The sequence below is a fragment of the Esox lucius genome, chromosome 14 (assembly GCF_011004845.1).
Source record: "Esox lucius isolate fEsoLuc1 chromosome 14, fEsoLuc1.pri, whole genome shotgun sequence".
Taxonomy (NCBI): Eukaryota; Metazoa; Chordata; class Actinopteri; order Esociformes; family Esocidae; genus Esox; species Esox lucius.
In genome coordinates, this window is record NC_047582.1 from 3,111,021 (window position 1) to 3,129,568 (window position 18,548).

The following is an 18,548-nucleotide window of genomic DNA, read 5'->3' on the forward strand; positions in this document are numbered from 1 at the left end:
TGTTTTTCTTAACATTTTGCAGAGAACACCAGGTTGTAACACTATTTTCCATTAAGGATTGGAATATGTTCTACGTTTTACTTGCAACCATGGCACTGGGGATAGTGTCAGTCCGGACACTGTTTTTTAACGTTAACTGATGGTATGTAAGGGTTATTATCTTATATTTTAAATTGAAAATGCTGCATATGGCACCTTTAGCATAGTACCTAAATTGCCTGGTCACCAAGGCAAAACAGACAATTACATTGCTTCAAACATGTAAAAAAACAAAACACTTAAATGAAGAAAAACATAATTACTGTAGAAAAGTGATTTAAGGAAGTTTGTGTGTTGCCCCATGCCTTGGTGAATAAGAAACGAAGGCCCACCACTATTCTTTCCCTCGTCCTATACCCTTTTCCGTGTTTATGTCCTCTAACTATTCTTTTAGTCCATCATCCCCTGCTGCAGGTAGAAAAGAAAAAAAAGGCTCTATTGAGACAAATGTTCTGCTGCATCTTTAATGGGGGAATTTACCGATGTAATGGAGCAACTTGCGCTGATGTCTATGGGAAAATATTTTGACCCTTGCTAACTAAACAAACAAAGTTATCAATTAAAAACGTATCATGCTCCACTTGGTAAATATTGCATTTGTAGCTCAAATTGTGTGTTAATTTGCAGGCTATGCAAGTCAAAAAAAAAAGTAGATCTGGAAAGCGTATAATGTATAATTATTGGATTTAACAAAAATACTAAAAGCATATGAACTGTATATGATTTGTAAATGCATTATTTTACATGTCATTGAATATTAATATTCTCCCACAAAATCATACTTTAAAAGCAGGACCTGAATGGAACAGTGGTAAAGTCAGTGCCTCATGTATTGGTAGGGAACCAGGGTCAACCCCTGTGAGTTGATTATCCCAAGGTACCCACAAAGGGTTGTGAAACTGGCCGGCATTGTCAGGGTTTGGGGGGTTAGGTTTGGTTGGTCAAATATTGTTTCCTTCACTCAGAGCACTCAAGACTCCACGGGATTGCATTTCATGTAAGGATTTTGGTGTAGCGGTACAATGCAGCACCACCACACTAGTTTAATATTCTGGTTTTGGATTTAATAACTTATGGTTTATATTTTTGCAAAGGTTGCCATAGCGATCAGCTTCTACAAGTCAGTCATTTCTGGTTTTAAAAGAATACTACTTAGCAGGCAAATTGCAGTAACATCAGTTTGTATTCAAAACGACTCCTTATACACACCCCACTGGTGTTTGATTATAATTTCACTTTTGTTCCACCACTTTAAAAAGCTGTGCAGAAATATTTAATCAGATGTGTTTCAAGTTTAGACGAGCTTCCACTGGCAAGTAAATTTTTTTTGTTGTCCAATCACAGTCAAACCAGCAAATGAATGTTACACTGAAGTTACAGCAGGTTATTTGGCCATACTGGATATGGCTAATCAGTGGAACATAATTAGAATGTTAAAATGCATAACTATATGCATCTCCATTCCAGTTCTAGCAAATTAAGTACAATTGCTATTTGATAATTATTTGTTTTTCTACTAATAACATTACAGAACTGTTGGAATTTAATTGGTGCAATGATTGTTTACAGCCTATAGCCCTACCCTATCAAGTGCATGTTTTCGCAACATAAATTGGTGAATTTTAGCAGGAAATGAAGAACAGATTGGCTCGCTAGATTCTGCCTGAGTAGATGTCAGCGTCTTGTATAACTTTTTCAGACATATGGACCGTGTCGCCTTGGAATTAAATCAGTTATGAAATTGTTTTGTTGGTAAGGGCACAACACAGCTTTTCAAATGCAGACATAAAACCTTCTCTGGAGATCTTTTCGAACCGCCACTGTACACCATTTCCATAGTCTGTAAAGAAATTAGTGGTGGAAAGTTGACTCCTGGTGTGAACTCCAGTGGTTAATTTGAGCTGGATTCTGCCAGAACAAGATCCAGCACCTCCCAGCTTTTCCTCAGTGGGCCCCCCAACACGCTAGGTACCTACCATCAGAAACCGGCAGCTAGGGGCAGTTACGAATGTATTGATAGTTAAATAGAGAGAGTGGCTATTTGCTAGGGCATTGTAGTCGAAGATGCTGGTTGGGGACTTTTAGTCAATGTTACAATGAAAAAAGTACAATGTTTATTAAAATATGTTGTGAATGTGTATCACCGATATGTTTTACTAATGTAAGAATGCTTGAAGGCTGGAAATAAGATAAGTATTTATGTATTCTCAAAAAGGTTAACAACCAAGTACAAAACATAGCAGGAATAGGTACCTTATAAGCTACCCCTCCTTCTGATCAACTTAGAATATTCGTTTTTGAATAAACCAGCTCAGCAGTTGTTTTCTTTGTGCAACACTAGTCATTTCATGTTTGGTGGTAGAAGCTCCACAAGCGAGGGGGCCCATAATGCTGGTTCGCTAGTGGGCCCCCCAACACGCTAGGTACCTGTGAAACGTGTTGGCTGCACCGTCCATAGCTATGCCCCAGAGGTTATCAACATGTTCTTCTGTGGGCTACATGATTTATGTTTGATGACTTGAGCGTTAGTTGAGTGACTGCTCTGCATATAGGACCAGTGCCCCAAGTATTGGACAAGATAACATTTTTGCCCTTCTGGCTCCACAGCTGCCTGGCTCTATGAAGTCAGAGTCAACTTCTTCAACTCGTAATCTGAAAACAAATGAAACATCTGGGACGTCTAACACTATACCACTTGAACTCTCAAACTGGATTAGCACAGCCCACCAGTTAGCTGCTCTTGTGCAGACCACTTTCTCTTAAAAATGTATATTATGGTTTATTTCTAATATGACTTAACAAAATATTTAGAAATAAGATGCATCTTGTTACCCTACCAAAACCAAACAATAAAAACAACATGTAGCACATATATCTGCAACATTTTATATATCTGCAACATGGAAAACCATACCAAACATTCTATGACCGAATAAAATGCAATGGAGTAGCTTACTCTGATGCCTCTTGTTTAATTGTTTGCAAGGATATCAGTTGCTGCTATTAAAGCCTTGCTGCAGTTGTATTTTGTGAAACATTTAATAAAATGACAACTTCAGAATTTCTACTACTGTGATCCGTGGAGTATTTTATTTTGCCTCAAAGTCCACCTCACTGTTCTTGGAGTTAAAAAACACTTAGGTCCTCTTCCAGGAAAGTTGTTTACAGCTCCAGTTGATTTAAACATCCTAATTATTGCCGTAATACTGGAGATGGATATTTTCTTGCATGTAGCCATTTTTTATTGCAAATCAATCAATTTATGAAGGTTGACAACATTTAATTTCTGTTCTCTGACCTTTACCTATGTTGATCGATGAATAATGGAATTTGCTGTGTGTCAACTCATATTGTATCTGAGAGAAACAGGAAGTCATGAATGAACATTTAAAGATGCTGTGACTTTTGCAGATGCCAAACTATTTTTCTAAACCTTGCAAATTGATCTGGATGTGTTTTGTTTATATGTCCAAAATATGTAATAAGTATAATCCTGAGTTTGCCATGGAATTCCAAGATTGAAAGTGCATGGTTTTGATGACATTGGTCACATATTGACGCATACATAACATGATACACAATTTCTCGGGGAACCGTTTTGCTCGACAGTGTCACTTTTATATCCAGTGGCCAACATCCCTGGAATGCATCTTTAAAGGGATAGTTTCACCCTGATTAATATTTAGGTGAAATTCTGCTTACCCTGAGTTCTTCTTGAATTACTTATTTTCACCTCTGTCCCCGTCTAGCAGTACTAGCATGTTCATGAATTTAATTTGTGCACAAAAGACACAAAAGATGCATTGAAGAAATAAACTCAAAAGCATACTTCAAACTAAATCAGTAATCTGTTGCGCTAGCATACTTTTTCTTTTTTACTGCATACTGATGAAACAGCCAACTGAATTTGGTGACTTCCAACCAGCACTATTGAGCTATTTACTGTAGCCAACCACACACAGCCTCTGTTAAAGTGGTTGTTTTCAGAGCACAAAATGCAAAGTGAAACCATAATTTTTTTTTTATAATACAACATTGACCAGTTCTTTGAGGTAAATAACACCAGTAGTGTTAGATTGAAGTGTTTTGGAGTTGTTATCCACTTCATATGCAGCTGTTGTGGCTCAGGACACCGTTTCAATTCATGAATTTGGACAATGCTGCTAATGCTAATTCCAGGCTGGGCCAGAGGTAAATAATGATTTGCTACAAAAACCTTCAAGAACAACACAGGGTAAGCAGAAATTCACCCAAATATGAATCTTGGTCTAACTATTCCTTTAAGAGTACATTGATACTTGGTGTCTAAGGAGGCCAGTAATCAGGAAAAAATTATATATTTTTCATTATGTCTTTATTTATTCATAAAATGGTGCGAATAATAGTGAAGAGCACTGTCTATAATAACCTCCTTTCAGTTCTCCAAGTTTGCTGAAATCACAAAAAAAATGCTTTTCAATTTGAGCCCTGACCTCTGCAGAAAGCTAACTGTTGTTGACTGATAAAAGTAGTGATTGCCAAACAAGGCTTCATTAACGTTATTTTAGCAGCAGGGTATTATGCTGGCAGCACTCATTTTCTTTATCACAATAAAAGTCAATACAGGTAATAATCTAGTCTGTAAAAATACAACAGATGAACAATATTGGAACGGACATTAGACATGTACAGACTAGATTGCTAACTATTTTGCCTTATATATTTCAATGATGGCATAATATCCTGCTCCTAGAAGAACGGTAGTGAAGCCTCGTATGGCCGTCACTAGATAAAAGTAAGCTATTCATTCTTAATTGTAATTGAGAATACATAACCGATATTTCAGAAATGACAACACATTTGATTATTGTATTAGTAGTTTTGATTGAGTTTAATTGATCTCATTATTTATTGATGTGTGTTATAGTTCAGGTCACTTGCCCTTCTTTCAGTCTCTCCTACCAACTTTCTTTCAAACGTCTGTCTAGTTTTGTTGTCAGCAGGGCTAGCCTGGTCTCTCTGCCTCATCTACCTCTTTAATCCACCTAAGTGGTATTGGCATTGTGCCCAGAGAACAGTCCGAAAGCTTGACAGTGCCATCATGGATAAACCTCCGTCTGTCACGCCCTTACACACTATCATACTGTAGGGAAAAACAATGTCCTTCATCATAAAAACCATTAAATAATTTCCAACCATAAGCGAAAATATTTTGCCCGATTCACATACTGTACCTCAATTTGAGATGATTTACGTATTGAAACTGATGGAGATATTCTTATCTTTATACTGGAGCAGCTGGAATCCTATCGATTCCATTCCTGATTTAATATTGTTTGTCTACTTGAGATGTTATGTTTGGCTTGGTTTTCAAAGCTACCTTTTTTGGTGTTCTCTGAGATGAGATAACATAGGAAATTGTCTAATCTTCTTTTATGCTCTTTGATGCATTTTTTTTGTCCAGCATCAGCTATGTTCAACAGTGAGATCTGAATCTGTTTGTTTTCTCCTCAGGAACTCTTTTCATGACTCACTGAAGCAGATCGGCGCCACCCAGCATCAAGCTAATGCAGTTGGCATGGGGACATATGAGACAGTACAACACTTCAACGACATCAAAGAACATCTCCACGTGGTCAAGAGAAACATTGAACATCTCATCACGCGTAATGGGGTTCGTTAATAACCGTTTGATAACATATGGTAAACTAATGTAACCAGAAAAGGAACCGGGCAAGCCTAGTTCAGCCGGCCCTCAATTATGTATAAACAGAATAACTATCAATAAAGGTGATAACTAACTTTTTCCTCAAGTGAAAAGATGAGAAACGTGGAATCCACCAGAAATAGCCGCAATACTGTATAATCGTGAACAGTTTTAGTTTACTATAAAAACTGCTTACTATAACGTAGCTACTGAATGTTGTAACCAGCGTTTTGTCTATCCTCACGTAAAAAGCATGCACAGATGCATACTTCAAAGAAATAGTCGCAATATAACCGTAAACAGTTTTATTGTGGGCCACAATTAAATGTAATACATACTGTCATCCTCACTGGATTTGAATTCTCCCACGTGAGAGGTACTCTTTAACCACGACGCCAAACGTTTCACCAGTTGCTAGACACCATTCAGCATTGTGTTAAACTGACTTACGTTTCTTAAGTTTATCGCCACCACAAATAACGTTTATGAACTATGGCTTTTGCCACTGGCTGTTTTAACAGCATATTAGCCAGTAATAGACTTACTAGTATATACTAAATTCCTAGGAATAGACATAATAATTGAGCAATTGCTAGCAAGACTGAAGATGAACTTTTCACTGCCAAAGCTATTTCATTTCATGGCACAAAAACATTAGTTTTTCTTTCACTCCTGAATGACATTGATACAATAACTATAGGTGACGATAACTGACTTTCTCGTCAAGTGAAAAGACGGCATACTATAATTTAGCTACTGAATGTTGTAGCCAGCTAGGTTTTTGGCTGTCCTGACCCAAAAAGCATGCACGGATGCATAATCTATCAGAAACAGTCGCAATATAACCGTAAACAGTTCTATTTTAGGCTTACTATAATGTATATACTGAAGGTTATAGCCAGCGATGTTTTTGTTTATCCAAATCCATATTTGTTTTGTTTGTGGACATTCGATCGTGGGACCTATAGCTTGCAGGTCCGCTTCTCTAACCGCTATGCTATTTAACAAGTCAGTTAGTCACTCAATCACTCAGTAAGAGACATTCGCACTTCTTGGCCTCAAGTCTCAAGTCTTTCGGTCATTATAGTTGGAATGTTAGGGCCTTCCTCAATTTGTCGTTCCTTGTGTCTTCTCTTAAAATCAGCATTATTTTCTAAATTAATTAGAATGCACTCCTAGTCATAAACATATAGATACTGAATACACTAAATGTATACAAAGGTAACATACTGTCAACTGAAAGTATGGGCACCCTTAATGAAGCAAAAATGAATACAAAATATAAACAACACAGTGTCATATTTGGGGCAACATAAGGGGGAGCTGTATACTTTTCATTATAACGCAATTTCTCAAACGAAAAACATTCTTTAGAGGTACCAATAATTTTGAAATGTTTGTTTTGCAGAAAAAAATCATACTGCTTAATAAAATGTAAAAAGTATATGCCTCCCCCATATACTGGATTCCAAAATAGGACTCGTTTGTTTATTTTTTGCTTAATTTCATGAAGGTTGCCGATACTTCTTGAGTTGACTGTACATATATATATATATATACATACAATTGGTGGAAAGCATATAAGATGGGGTAAGAGACGAGTATATCTTGGGCTATTTTAAAATATTTTCTCATTATTCGATATCGATAAATATTACAATATGCACAGGGCTCTTAGCTGGCTTTTATTGCAAGGTGAACATGAACAACTACGCTGAAAAATAGGCTGCTCCTATCAAGTCTGTTGGGCGCTGTGGCACCAACTCGTCTTCAGACGTGTTCTAATTCAAAACAAGAAACAAAAACTCCAGTACTGCTTGTTAGACATTCCCACTAATGGGGAGGATAGTCATACCAGGGTTTTTCCTGGGTCAGAATGGGCCTTTGGGGTGTGACTACGCATGACAGTAAGCATGATTGGTCCTCTTACAGTAAAGGCATTGAGTTGCATTTTCTTGTTATTTCTGACCATTTAAAAAAAAAAAAAAGTTATATCATGCTTGAATAAATGAAAGCCCATTAACAAAACTGGTTAAAAAAAAAAAAAAACTGGTTAAAAAATGACAACATTGGAAGGGGGAGGGGAGTGAGTTTGAGGGCACATTGTAACATTAAGGTGCTACATGAACCGTTTTTCTTATTGTTGTCACAATATTTAGTGTGCTGAAGTAAAATATTATTTATATAGCACCTTTTTAACCACATGTAACAAAGTGCTTAGCACTAGAACCGCCAAATGCCTACACCAATTGGCATTTGAGTTTGTAATGAAAATTAAACTGCCATTTTGAAAGCTACACCCTCCTCCTTCCATGAGTTTTCCTAAATAGGCGTATATTATATTGTTCCGTTTTTGGAATTCTAAACTGACGAACAAAAAACTATTTAGAGACTATTTACCAGTTGTTTTTTTACCCTGTTTTCCCTGTATGCCACTTAGCGTTGGTACCCAAATGGTACCCAGCCGTTAATCACCCATCACTGAATGCATGACGTCAATGGATGAATGCGCGATACTCCTAGATGAATGAAAACCTAATTAGGCTATTATTGAAACTACTACTTATCATGTGTTACCATTTTTCAATAGGAGATTCAGCTTATTGTCTAGGCTAATTCATTAAATGTAAATCGAAAAATTTAAATCTACATTATTTTAGGTGGAAAAGAGAAACTAAATCTCACACACATCCAATCACCTCTGAATTTTCTCTCCTTATTTTACTGAAGATTAATATTCTACCAATGTATGAGGCTAAATAATTATTCACAAAATGAAATTCTAATTATTTATTAACTTCTCTCGGTTTATCAATAACTTATTCATGTCACCCATAGAAGTATCCTATATGCCAATAATCTAGGAGACTAGAGTTATGCATTGGCGTTGAAATCAACCCGATACCCCAATACAACCCCCAGGAGAGACTTGCAAAGTTGCACCGTTCAAAACATATATTCATTTCGGACCTCGTCTTTTTCTAATAACTCCTCTTGGTTTTCGATAATTTACTGATGTCACCTATAGAAAAATCTTATATACCAATAATCTATGAGACAAGAGCTATGCATTGGCATTGGAATCATTTTGGACCTCATCGTTTTCTATGTATTTTGTTTTTTTTGTTTTGTATGATGAGACCTTCAATACAAACGCATTCTTGTATAAGGATGTAAAGAGGTTAGGAGTGAAGTGGTGGGAAAATAGTGGTAAGATGAATAATGTTTTGTTTTTTTCCAAAAAAAATTAGAACCCCAGTGAAAAGCAAGTGTTGAGATGTCCTGACCCTCCTCCGATGCCTTCTTGTCTGGGTACCACTCACTTCCTGGTCTTTGTGGTAATCCAATCAGTCCTGTTTTTCAGCTACATCATGTACAAGTAAGAGCAATATCATGTTTTCACTTTTTCATTCTTTGATTATTCAAAAGCATATTGAAGCATTTTATTGTTTCAATCATAATTGACCTTTTCCTTGTGTCTCCTCTCTACAGAAGTCAGCAAGAAGCAGCAGCAAAGAAATTCTTTTGATGAAATGCCTTCTTTGATTTCTTGATAATATGTAAATGAGGGACTTCATTTCACTTGTTATTTTTGGTTTGTTTTAGTTATTTCTTTTTTCAAATTGTAAATTATTGTATTTGAAAATTTTATTTTATTTTTAATTTCTTATTTTTAATTGGATCTGATATTATGTACAGGATATGTGAATTAATGCTCAAGTGGGTAACTTTGTAAAGTTTTACTTGTCCAAATATGATGTAGTATATTCTATACAGTATTTTGCCAATTCAATAGATTCTTTTGACTGGTTTTTGGCAAGTGCCCACTTTCAGAAAACAAGCAAACCACTTTCTGCCAATTTACATTGTCTGGAAAACCCAATTGATGAAATGTTTAATTTTTTATTAATTATGAACTATTGTTGGAAAAAAACTGAGTGAATGTACAGTGTCTTCAAAATAAGTGAAACATGCCAAAAAACTGACATTCTTTTTTCTTCTCAAGCAATTTACGGAAACAGAAATCAAACTGAAATATCACAGCTTTTTTCTTGTTCACTAATGACATTTGTTTGCCTCTTAGTGCTCAACTAATTGTGGATACTGACAACATCCCTGCATGACTTTACTGTCATACTTCAAGGATAAAAACATGGTACATGTAGTACCATGGAAGTAACATGAAATTAACCTTAGCAGTACCATGGGTACACTCAGTTGCATTTCCGCTAAAACATATTCTACTTGAAGGTGCACTAACCTCGCAACTCTCGTCGTGGAGCAATTAACACAGACATTTGTTTTAGATGTGGTTGAAGGTGATGGGCACTTTTCATAACAATGGAACACAGAATAAACAAAGTCCTTACTTCATGTGAACTAGAGCACTTGTGGAAGGAAAAGAGGTTCGCGTCTGGCTTGTTAGATTGTGACGTTGTAGACAACTACCTGAAGGAAGGAGTGACATATTATTTTGTGGGAATCATGATTGTGATGAATACTTTATAGTTTCCAAAGTAACTTACAAGTGAATGTCTATCAAAAGTTCTGATTAGGGATGCACTGATACCACTTTTTTTCAGACTGAGTACTTGTACTTGGGTACTTGCTGATACCGCGTACCGATACCAAGTACTCAAAGCTGCACTAGGTAGGATCTTTTCAGTAAAAAAACAAAAGTTTTGTCCCCTGTAAACATGTTGTAGTTCTGTACGTTAACTTACATAAGCTCTAACCTTTCTCAATGTGCTCCACCTTATAATGTTCTTTACCTTATGTAATGTATTATTTAAATAGTAATTTATATTTTACCCAAATAGTTTTTCCTTTGAAAACATAAGCAATATACATGACCCATCACAGGCCTTTATTTAGAAGGAAAACTTTGAAATTCTGAAATCTTATTGTTCCTGCCGAATGTATTTAATGTTTCACCACAGACATTTATTTTGAAGGAAAAATACAAAATCCGGAGGCCTGATTGCTGCTGCTGAATCTCTACTGTTGCCTAATCCATTGTAGCTAGAGTTGTGATGGTTAGCTTCTTACCTTGGTTTGTCGCTCAGACGATGGCTATCTTTATATCAGTGACAGCCACTTACTGACCATTCAACGCAAACGTGTGCATGCACAGAAACAGCCAGTTACTTTTCTCTGACCTCATTAGCTAGTTTGATACTCTGAACATGCAAGACTGGAAGTTGTTTTGTTCTGCCCATGGGCTGTCTCTGGATATCTTATTTTGTATTTCCAGTGTTGGTGTTAGCTGCTGTTGTGGTTCTGCACTGCTAGCATTAGCATACTCCTTGAACTCTGTGCTGTGTTGTCAAACGATATTTTATCAATTGTTAAATTAGTGTTTTTCCTTTCCTTCTGTTGACAGTTTAGCAGAGCAGAGCTTGTACTCTACTTGTGTCATTGATGACATCTCCATCATCCTGCTCTACTAATCTGAGTTCTATATTCTATTCTTACACGGCCAGAGGCGACATAACCATCGAGTTTCACTTAATATTTCCATGACATGGTATCGGTGCGATGTATCGGCATATCTCTGAGTGCGAGTATAAGTACATGAGCCCAGTAACGGCCCGACACTGGTATCGGTATCGGTGCATCCCTAGTTCTGATGTTATTGACTTTAGGAGTTTCACGCGTATGATGATTCAACATTTTTGAGGAGCCAATGGGGAAACGATATCTGGCAATCGTTCAGCAGATGTCGCAGTTTTTAAGGGCAACTTACAAGGTCAAACTTTGAGACATGAGGCAGATGATTCAGGGAGACTGATTATTTTGCTTGTGAATGTCAGTCATACAATTTGTATTTACAAACAGTAAAAAAAAATTACGGTTTATTTAAGAACATTGAGATGAAAATAACTCACTTCTAAGTATCCTTTTGCTTAAGTGATATGTGGGGGCAATTTCAACACAACATTTGATGGGGCTCTTGATTGATGGCCTCCTAAAGATAATGAACCTGGTTGTGAATTAAGGCACATTTGCTTTTAGGGTTGTTGGCTGTATGGAGACACAAACATTTGAATAATGATGTCTATCTGGGGTACTAAAGATTTATCTAAACAATTTTGCATAGATTGTTGGTTGGTATCTGACAAAATATTTCCGATGGATTTTTATTGAAATTAATATGCACAATTCAACTACAAATTAACTTTGAGGTTACTGGAAGCTGAATAAGACGTTAATAGAGAATGGTATAATTAAATGGAAGTAGGAAAGATTATTGATCGAAATTGAAAGCAGGCTAATATAATGAATACATTTGGGAAATACTGGGAATTGATGAAATTTGAGAATAACTTTTGCCAGTGCAATCAGAAAATATATTGCTAGAATTAAAAGGGAAAATAAATATGAAATAATCAGGGGGGTATTAAGACATTAAAGAGAAATGTGAATCATCATGATATGAAAGAGTTACCATCTTTACAATTGCATAATATACTGTAGATGAGGAAAAGGCCAGAGGAGCATTCATTACATCATGATGGAAAACGATGAAAATAATAGAAAATATTTATTTTATCTTTTTTTATTTTTTGCAGTAAGCAAATTCATTATTTGCAAGAATCCTAAACACATTTCTCAGTATATGACACAGTTCTACCAGAACTTGTATTCATCCTAAAGGTCTTCACGGGTCCACCAGACCTGATATTCGACCTGAGACCTGAGCGGGACTGGTCCAACGTTTTTGACTTTTTTCTCGGATCTGGATCAGTTCTTAGGTAAGTGCGACAGGTCTCAGGTATGTGCAATAATATTGTATTTACCAACTGGATCCGGCCATTATGTAATAAATATAAATAAGACAATTCTGAAGTAAAGGCAGCTGTTATCTTAAATAAGATGACAGCAAATCTATCTTAAATCTTTAAGTCAGTTTAAACTAAAACTGTACAAATGTGATCACCTCATGCCACTGGCTCTAATAAAAACTAAATAAAAGTGTTTTGGTAAAGAAAAACTGAGTCTTAATAGCATGTGTGAAAAAAATGATATCCGGTAGGAGGAACCTTATTGTTGTTGTCGGTAGTGATGGCCATTCGAGGCTTCGTTCTAGCAGCAGGATATTATGCTAGCAGCGCACATATTTCCTTTTTCAAAATAAAAGCCTTAATTGAAATATATAAGGAAATATGGTTAACAATCGAGTCAGTACATTTTATATTTAATGTCCGTTCCAATGTTGTTCTTCTACAGACTAGAATAACTATATTGCCTTGTGAATTTCAATGATGACTTTTATTTTGAAAAAGAAAATCTGAGTGCTGCCAGCATAATATCCTCCTCCTAAAATAACGCTAATGAAGCCTTGTTTGGCTATCACTAATTGTCTGTATTATTATTATTAGAGGTCAGACTTTTATTGTCAGTATTCTTTTTATACATTTTATACATGAAACTGCTGAATAACTAGAAGTCCCTAGTATAGAAAATTCTGTAACTCTGCACAATGAAAATATAGACCATGAGTACCTACCACACAGACAACTGGCCCGATTTGGTTTGGTTGCAATGAAAACATTTAGTGGATCTGGCTTTGAGGGACAGATTTTACCCCTGTTCTAGATCATACTTCTGACCAGGGCTGATAATGAAACTTGGTGCTATGTCAAAAGTCAACTGAACTACGGCTTCACAATTGTAACCCTTTATGCTAACTCTATTGATCACCATATAAATTATAGTCAACCGTAATCCGATTGACCTCACTGTCAGTATAGAGGTGTCTAATATGAGGCCTCCCTATAGGTTTGTAAGGAATGAGAGATATATTACAAGATGTTGGACAAAATGGCTGACCAGTGTAAAATGTATGGATGCATACACTTCATGTGTGCATTACATTATGGCACAATGAAATTACAGACCGTAGACAGTAGATGTATGTTATACAATTAGGTAACCAACTATTGATGCTGTCTGTATCTCGTTGTCACGCACACGTTTCCATTTGTTTTCCATTGTCTGTTTTTGTTGATGGCCTTAGAGCAGTGTTTCCCAATCCTGGTCCTCGGGACCCAAAGCGGTGCATGTTTTTGCCCTAGCACTCACACCTGTTTCAAATGTTACCCTACCACTTACACACCTTATTTACGTAATCAACCCATCATCAAGTCTTTAATTTGAATCAGGTGTGAGTGCTAGGGCTAAAATGAAAACATGCACCCCTTTGGGTCCGAGGACCAGGATTGGGAAACAATGACTTAGAGAGTTGCTGTTGAGCAAGAAGTCTGTACAACCATACAGACACGAATGTCCCCTGCCAGACTATTTTCCTGCGCTGACCCTGTTGATCAACTTCAATGCTGCCTATCTCAAAGTAGATTCAATTAGCAGCACCTTCTTAGCCACCCATTCATTTGGCTCCATTGCAAGGCCAATGCAAATTGCCTTATAACATAGAAAACTAGACGTTGTGAGATAGAACATGGCATTGAAGAATAACTCACTACGGCCTATTAGGCCTATTAGTTTAATCAATTGTGACAAGAAAATTATAACAAAAGTAATGAACAACAGATTGGCACCAATTCTACCTAGCATTATCCATCATAACCAAGCTGGGTTTATTCCTAACAGGGACCTTAGAACTAATGTTAGAACATGTATATCCTTAACCCAATATGCAAAAAAACTAAATATAGATTTGACTTTGATGGCGGTCGATGCCGAAAAAGCATTTGACCGCCTTGAATGGTCATATTTGTATAAAGTACTTGAAACATTTGATTTTGCAGTAGAATTTATTAATATGGTACAAACTGTGTATAGAGCCCCTAAAGCACAAGTCTACACCAATGGTGTTTTCTCTGAGTTATTTTCACTAAGTTGTGGTACTGCTCAAGGCTGTCCATTATCTCCAGCGTTGTTCGCGATGGCTATTGAACCTTTGGCTGAGAAGATAAGACAGACAGATAACATAACTGGTATCACTATAGGCAAATATGAATATAAATTAAGCTTATTTGCTGACGATTTGTTGTTGTATCAAAGTGATGCGGACATTTCAATCCCGAGTGTAATTAATATAATGAGTCAATTCTCAAAAATGTCAGGTTATAAAATTAATAGTGGCAAAACTGAAATGTTGAACTTTGGGCAAAAAATAAATAAATCTAGAAGTACTTAGACAATTTAAAATACAAGGCTGTAACATTAAATATTTAGGTTGTTACATTAGTGCAAACAAAAAACGATTGTATAAGTAATTTTTTAGCACTGAAAAATACTCTTAAACAGAATTTAAATAACTACAGGGATCTTAAGTTGAATCTAATTGGTAGAATTCATTTGGTAAAGATGATGTGGCTTTCTAAGTTTATTTTTTTGTTTCAGTGTATTCCGCTTACACCTAAAACCTTTTTCAAGGAAATAAATTCCATAATTCCATCTTTCATTTGGGCTGGAAAGACTCCCTGGATCCAGTGCAAGACTCTATACCTGAATTTTGCCTATTCAAATTGCCATATAAGAAAAAACTGGACATTGTGGGGTGGAACATGGCTTATGAGAATTACTCACTAGTGTATAAAGAACCCATATAATGTAAATTAATGGGGGGAAATTAGAGGGTAAAGCCAGCAGCAATTTCTTATTCACCCACTCTATTTGCTGCTGTGCAAGACCCTATACCTGAATTTGGCCTATGCAAATTGCCTTATAACAAAAATCTAGAAGTTGTGAGGTGGAACATGGTTTTCAAGAATTACTCACTGGGGTATTAAGAAACCATATTAGCCAGTTGTCAGTATAGCCTCTTTTCGCTATCCTGAACAAATCCTCTTTTGCCACTGGCCGTTTTAATAGTTAATTGGCCATTTGAGAATTACATTGATACAGTTAAACTGACTTACCTTTCTTACTAGGTTTACATCCAACACAAATAGCGTCTATGTATGGCATTTGCCACTGGACGTTTTAACAGCGTATTAGCCAGTAATATGCTTTACCGATATCTACTAACTTACTGGAATAGTCATAACAATTGAGCAATTGCTAGCGAGTCTGCCAAAGCTATTTTTCTTTCATTCATGAATGACATAAAATAACTAACAACAAAGGTGACGATAACTAACTTATTCATCAAGTGAAATGGCGAGAGAATCGTGGAATCTACCAGAAATAATTAATGTTCCTCTCAATAGACTCAAACTTAAGTCTTCCACATGCGAGGCACTGTCCTTAACCACTATGCCATGGCATTACACACAACAGTGTTGAACTGTTAAACTGACTAACGTTTCTTATTAAGTTTACGTCCACAGCATTGTCTCCAGTGCAAGACTCTATACCTGAATTTGGCTTATGCAAAACATATTTGCTTATTTCTTTGAGCAATGGCTTTTTTCTGGCCACTCTTACATAAAGACCAGCTCTGTGGAGGGTACAGCTTAAAGTGGTCCTATGGACAGATACTCTCTGATTAATGCCCTCCTTTCCAGGTGTATGAATTTTGCATTTTGTAATAATGGATTCAATGGTGCGCCATGTTTCAGATATTTTTTTGTATGTTTCCACAAAATTGATCTGTTTGGTAATCTCCTTGGTCATCATGGTGATTCCCAAATTCATAAGGTAGGCTACTTGAATAGGCAATAACATACAGTAGTCAAGGTGGCTAGAGATATTTACAAACAACAAAGAGGAGATCAGCAAACATTCATCAGGGGAGGTCTGTAATTTATGCAGAAGGTTGGAGGTCTTTTATTAAAGGTGTCTTATGGAGCATTTTCCATTTCAAATATCAGATAATAACCTTTACATATCATCAGCAAACATGGCAAAATTCTGGCAGTGTCATGACTGACACTATTTTGTTATATGCTTTATTAACACAACAAAGAGGAAATTTAATCATAAAACATTACGCCTTTGTACATTGCAAAAGTTTCTAAATTAAAATATACTTACAGTTTTCATTGCTTTCTTATTTTTCGATGTGAGGGCCAGTCAATGGCATCAATGCCTTCATCAACCAGGAGCTGCCTACACACTCTGGCGACATGAGGCTGGGCATTGTCCTAGGCCAGGAAGAACCCAGGGCCCACTGCACCAGTGCAAGATCTGACGATGGGTCGGAGGATTTCATCCCAGTACCTAACAGCAGTCTGGGTACCATTGAAAAGTATAACAACAAGTCAATTAAACTTCAGTGATATCAAACTGTCCAGTTAGGAAGCATAAACGATTGTGAATCAATGTTACCTGTTTTGGTGCAAATAAAAGTGACAACAGGTGCACTGGAGAGGCAACAGCAAGACAACCCCCAAAAAAGGAATGGCTTTGCAGGTGGTTGCCACAGACAATTGCCCTCTTTTTATCCTTCTGGACTGATTCCCCTCTGGTTTAGCATTTTGTCGCATGAGGGCGTCAACGGAGACTGTAATTCAATTATTTATTGAAGCATATGATAGTCTTGTTCATGATGTTACAGACTCAGTCTTCATACACGATGTCTTATGAACTCAGTCTCATCTCAGTCAATCTCAAAGAAACTTCCGGTCGTATCTCAGCTTTATAGACATCCCAACCTGCAATACATATAAGCCCATTGGCTATTTACTGTTGCGCTTTGAATTAACGTGACTTCCTGTGTACAGATGAACAGATGGTCTTTTGTTATCTAAACACAACAAGCATACACTTCAACACTCCCATCAAACATTTAAAGAAAAATATTACATGTTTGATAAAACATTTAAAGTACAAGAAAAGGCCCATACACTTATGTTACAAATGAATGCAAAAATGAGTATCTGACCAATGAGGTCTTACTGTTCCTAAATTGAAAATGGATGTAAACAAGACAATTGACACCTCACTCTGACACATAACACAGTGTATGACAATCATAAATCCATCAAGGGTATAGAAAAATGTTGACATCAACAGGCTATTAAGCCCGTTGGCTAAATAGCCTTCGCTCCCCACATGCATCAATGAGCCTTGGCCTTTTCGCCAGTTCACAGCTTTTCCTTTCATGCATCACTTTTGAAAGGTACTGATCACTGCAGACCGGGAACACCCCACAAGGGCTGCAGTTTTGGAGATACTCAGACCCAGTTGTCTAGCCATCACAATTTGGCCCTTGTCAAAGTCGCTCTGATCCTTATGCTTGCATTTTCCCTGCTTCTAACACATCAACTTTGAGGACAGGATTGAGGCTGGGCATTGTCCTAGACCAGGAGGAACCCAGGGCCCACTGCACCAGTGTAAGATCTGACGATGGGTCTGAGGATTTCATCTCCGTACCTAACAGCGGTCTTAGCGGTCAGTATCTGACTTCTTGCTTAACTTCTTACCGTTAACTGGCGATGCTATAGGGAGGCTGGAGTGTTAAACATTGCAATATTATTTACATTAAATCAGATAATTCACCTGAATTACACAATCACACAGCTGTTTCCTCAACCGGTAAACTGTCTATGGTCATAGCAATCAATACTTCTGCGGCCTCTGGTGCAGGTATTTCCTAACACTGTTTCTTTCTACTTAGATCCATTACAAAAAAATGTCAGAACAGCTTTGCGATTTTTTTTAAGAAGTTTGATATTTCCATTCAATTAATGTTTTTGTGTTTATTAGATCTAAAATAAGTCATAGTTACCTTAGTACCTGTAGCCCACCTATTAAAAATAAAACTAACACACTTCAAAGGCGCGCTCCTTCCATTTTGCTGACAGACTTTGCACCAACCATTATTACAAATGTATCGATATGTTTACATATAGACATAAAACTTTGAGGGTGATAAAACATCAGTGAAGGTTGGCTCAGCCCACCTATTCCA

At 36.7% G+C, this 18,548-nt stretch overlaps 1 protein-coding gene across 1 annotated transcript in view; it reads left to right on the plus strand.

Annotated features, from left to right (window-relative positions):
- The window catches only part of lman1 (lectin, mannose-binding, 1), a 54,606-nt gene extending 44,501 nt beyond the window's left edge, over nucleotides 1-10,105 (plus strand). Inside the window, exons 11-13 of the mRNA XM_010901862.4 lie at nucleotides 5,533-5,692; nucleotides 8,977-9,104; nucleotides 9,218-10,105. Of these exons, the coding sequence (XP_010900164.1) occupies nucleotides 5,533-5,692; nucleotides 8,977-9,104; nucleotides 9,218-9,254 (325 nt within the window). The 3' untranslated portion in view covers nucleotides 9,255-10,105. The remainder of the gene's footprint in view (nucleotides 1-5,532; nucleotides 5,693-8,976; nucleotides 9,105-9,217) is intronic.
- Nucleotides 10,106-18,548: the final 8,443 nt, after the last annotated feature.